At 46.0% G+C, this 4,321-nt stretch overlaps 1 protein-coding gene across 1 annotated transcript in view; it reads left to right on the top strand.

The window, feature by feature from the left end:
- Positions 1 to 3,420, top strand: part of LOC132961635 (charged multivesicular body protein 6-like) — a 3,704-nt gene extending 284 nt beyond the window's left edge. The window contains exons 1-8 of the mRNA XM_061033368.1: positions 1 to 22; positions 1,586 to 1,695; positions 1,838 to 1,925; positions 2,010 to 2,096; positions 2,182 to 2,247; positions 2,334 to 2,414; positions 2,503 to 2,575; positions 2,689 to 3,420. The exon at positions 1 to 22 is cut by the window's left edge and continues 284 nt beyond it. Coding sequence (XP_060889351.1) covers positions 1 to 22; positions 1,586 to 1,695; positions 1,838 to 1,925; positions 2,010 to 2,096; positions 2,182 to 2,247; positions 2,334 to 2,414; positions 2,503 to 2,575; positions 2,689 to 2,738 — 577 coding nt within the window. The 3' untranslated portion in view covers positions 2,739 to 3,420. The remainder of the gene's footprint in view (positions 23 to 1,585; positions 1,696 to 1,837; positions 1,926 to 2,009; positions 2,097 to 2,181; positions 2,248 to 2,333; positions 2,415 to 2,502; positions 2,576 to 2,688) is intronic.
- Positions 3,421 to 4,321: the final 901 nt, after the last annotated feature.

Genomic DNA, 4,321 nt, shown 5'->3' on the forward strand with positions numbered 1-4,321 from the left:
GGAAGAAGACAGGGCGGTGTTGGTGAGTATCTGTTAGCACGCTAATGTTAGCATGCTAATGTTAGCATGCTAATGTTGTGAAACTCTTAAATATCGTTAATTTTTAAACTTTAATGTTTTTTATCAGAATATTAAATATAAGAGATTAAATACCTATTTACCTGCTATAGATCCACACCTGTAGATAATATAGATCCACACCTGTAGATAATATAGATCCACACCTGTAGATATTATAGAGCTACACCTGTAGATATTATAGATCCACACCTGTAGATATTATAGATCTACACCTGTAGATAATGTAGAGCCACACCTGTAGATAATATAGATCCACACCTGTAGATAATGTAGAGCCACACCTGTAGATAATGTAGATCCACACCTGTAGATATTATAGATCCACACCTGTAGATATTATAGATCTACACCTGTAGATAATGTAGAGCCACACCTGTAGATAATGTAGATCCACACCTGTAGATATTATAGATCCACACCTGTAGATAATATAGATCTACACCTGTAGATATTATAGATCCACACCTGTAGATAATATAGATCTACACCTGTAGATATTATAGATCCACACCTGTAGATATTATAGATCTACACCTGTAGATAATGTAGAGCCACACCTGTAGATAATATAGATCCACACCTGTAGATATTGTAGATCTACACCTGTAGATAATATAGATCTACACCTGTAGTTAATATAGATCCACACCTGTAGATAATATAGATCCACACCTGTAGATGATATAGATCCACACCTGTAGATATTATAGATCTACACCTGTAGATAATATAGATCTACACCTGTAGATAATATAGATCCACACCTGTAGTTAATATAGATCCACACATGTAGATAATATAGATCTACACCTGTAGATAATATAGATCCACACCTGTAGTTAATATAGAGCTACACCTGTAGATGATATAGCTCTACACCTGTAGATATTATAGATCTACACCTGTAGATAATATAGATCCACACCTGTAGATAATATAGATCTACACCTGTAGATGATATAGCTCTACACCTGTAGTTAATATAGATCTACACCTGTAGATCATATAGATCCACACCTGTAGTTAATATAGATCCACACCTGTAGATATTATAGATCTACACCTGTAGATATTATAGATAAATGTCATTATAGATCACACATCCGGTTTATCCTGACAGCAGTAACTCTGCCCCCTAGTGTTTAAAATGGGTACTGCAGTCTAAACTCTAAACATCATAGAGAGCTGTCTCCCCCCCCCCCCCCCCCCTCTCTAGAGTCCATGCTCACTCAGGTCACCATGTGGTGGACTCTGAAGCTTCAGTGTTTATCCAGCTCTGCATGGGTCTGTAAACCTTTCTGTGTTCTAACCTCTCTCCATTTTTCAAAAGCATCTCCAATATTGATCCTAGTTTGAGCACGTTTCTGCTCGTGGAGCTTATTAGAAACATGCAGAGGCTTTTTAGGTTAGATAGTTTTATAAAATATTGATCCTAGTTTGAGGGTTTGTTGGTTTGACCTGATAACTGTTCTCATATCTGGTTTCTTCTCTGTGTTCTTTACAGCAACTGAAACAGCAAAGAGATAAACTGAGACAGTACCAGAAAAGAATCAACCTGCAGCTGGGGAAGGAGCGACTGCTCGCCAAACAGCTGCTGAGAGATGGAAAGAAAGAGTGAGTCTGTCCACAATGTTCCTCCTCATGGTTTTATTTCTATATATTTGGTCTTCAGTCTTGATCATGTGTGATCATCTTTCAGTCTTTATTAAAAACATGTGTTGGGGTTTGATTCTAATCGTCTGTTGGACTCTGACAGGAAAGCCCTCCTGTTGCTGAAAAAGAAACGTTACCAGGAGCAGCTCCTGGACAAGACGGAGAACCAGATCGGGAACTTGGAGCGCTTGGTGAGTGACCTCCAGGGTCCCACTGCACGGCTGCTGACCCTAACCCCTGAACATGAATAAATGAAATGTTTCTGCTTCTCTCAGGTTCAGGACCTGGAGTTTGCTCAGATCGAACAGAAAGTCATCGACGGCTTGAAAGTTGGAAACAGCTGTTTGAAGAAAATGCACGAGGTAACTGACCTGTGACCTTTGACCTCCGTCACTCTGTGATGGCGACCTCTTGCAGTTGTTTGACCTCTGTCACTCTTGTTGTCAGGTGATGTCTATTGAAGAGGTCGAGCGGATCATGGATGAAACTCAAGACGCCATCGAGTACCAACGGGTAGGTCGCCTGTCAGAGCTCGCGTCTTCACTAAACGTGACGTACAAACTAATGACCCACTAACCGAGTGCTCGTTGTCTCTGCAGCAAATCGACGACATGCTGGCCGGCTCATTGTCTCCAGAAGATGAAGACGCCGTCCTGGCCGAGCTGGAGGCCATCACTCAGGTGTGTTAGATCAGGGTCGTCTTCTGTCTGATGGCGACGTCACCACGGTTTAATGACATCATGAATAACGTGTTCTGACCCCCCACAGGGCGACGTGGAGCTGCCTGACGCTCCTGAACACGACTTACCTGAAGTCCCCGAGGATGCCGAGAAGAAACCGGGTTTGTGTCCAACGCGCTGCTGAGATTATTCCAGACGCACGATGTGTTCATGTGGTCGTTTTATAAGAAACCCGAGAGGTCGTTGACTTTCTGCTTCCTGTTTGTTTTTTCAGAGAGGGAGCGTTCCAGAAAGAAGCCGGAGCGCGAGCTGCTCGCCGCATAGGAACTCGTCTGACCTCCGTCGGCTGACCCGTTGGACCCACATGACCACAAACATCACCGGAGAACTGTCCCGTCTTCAGCAGCTGGCGTGGGGGCGGGTCACCTGCAGCACGCTCTTTTAAAACATGAAGACGTGTGACATCATTGTGCCTAACCTTTGATCTCTGACTGTTCGTCCGACTCTCTGAAGACGTTTTCACTGAATCATTTCAGGAGGACGCCGTGGAAGTGGCGTGCAGCATCAGAGACCTCCATAGGACTCTATGATGAGAATATGTGTCTTTGTATCAATGAATCTGAATGTGAAGTAAAGAGAGGAGAAGAACATCCTGGAGAACAGGAAACATGCAGCAGCAGGTTGATTAGAGCACGGAGATGGTAGAGGTGGCGTGCAGACAGTCTATGGTCGTGCAGCGATCACAGGGAGTAAAGGTCACCACCCCCCCCCCCCAGGTGAATTCTCCTGATTATATCCTGCTGCATTCTCCTGAAGTGTTAATAAAGTCCTCTTCTTTAATGTCATCGTTTTAAACATGATTTGGTTTTTCATGCTGAAGGCGTCTCTGCGTCATAACCCCGAGTCTGCAGCGTGACGGCGTGCGTTACGTCCCATCACACCAACACTCCATCACGCCATCACTCATCGTCTCTGGTTCTTTTGCAATAAAACTGTTTTTACTGTCGTTCTTTGTGTTGCTGCAACTGTAATGACTGAAGGTGAACACCAGGGGGAGACGGAGCTCTACGGTAGACTGTAATGACTGAAGGTGAACACCAGGGGGAGACGGAGCTCTACGGTAGACTGTAATGACTGAAGGTGAACACCAGGGGGAGACGGAGCTCTACGGTAGACTAATGACTGAAGGTGAAGATATTACATATAATATTTACACTGGTAAAATCAAGGGCCGATCTCTGAATCAGAAACAGGCAGCAACAAACAGATTATGTGTTTTTAAAGACGTTCTGTAAATGTGAGAGTCTCTCCTTCCTCTCTCTCCTCCCCTCTCTCTCTCCCTCTCTCTCTCCCCCCTCTCTCTCCTCCCCTCTCTCTCTCCCTCTCTCTCTCCCTCTCTCTCTCTCTCCCCCTCTCTCTCCTCCCCTCTCTCTCTCTCTTTCTCCCCCTCTCTCTCTGTCTCTCTCTCCCCCCTCTCTCTCTCTCTCTCCCCCCTTTCTCTCTCCCGCCCCCTCTCTCTCTTTCCCCCCCTCTCTCTCTCTCTTTCTCCCCCCTCTCTCTCTCTCTTTCTCCCCCCTCTCTCTCTCTCTCCTGCCCCCCCCTCTCTCTCTCTCTTTCTCCCCCCCTCTCTCTCTCCCTCTCTCTCTCTCTCTCCCCCCTCTCTCTCTCTCCCACCCCCCCCTCTCTCTCTCTCTCTCTTTCTCCCCCCTCTCGCTCTCTCTCTCTCTCTCTCCCCCCCCCCCTTTCTCTCGTGAATGGACGGCTGCCGCTCGCCTCCTGATGTGCATTAAACTCATTGGTGCTGTGTGGGAGTGGGAGTGGGCGCCACACAGACGAGAAGCTGAATGTCAGAGCGCCGCGCTGATGAATCACAGACGTGGATCTGAGGAGGAGGAACATGAAGGGGG

This window comes from Labrus mixtus, unplaced genomic scaffold, assembly GCF_963584025.1.
Source record: "Labrus mixtus unplaced genomic scaffold, fLabMix1.1 SCAFFOLD_87, whole genome shotgun sequence".
NCBI lineage: Eukaryota > Metazoa > Chordata > Actinopteri > Labriformes > Labridae > Labrus > Labrus mixtus.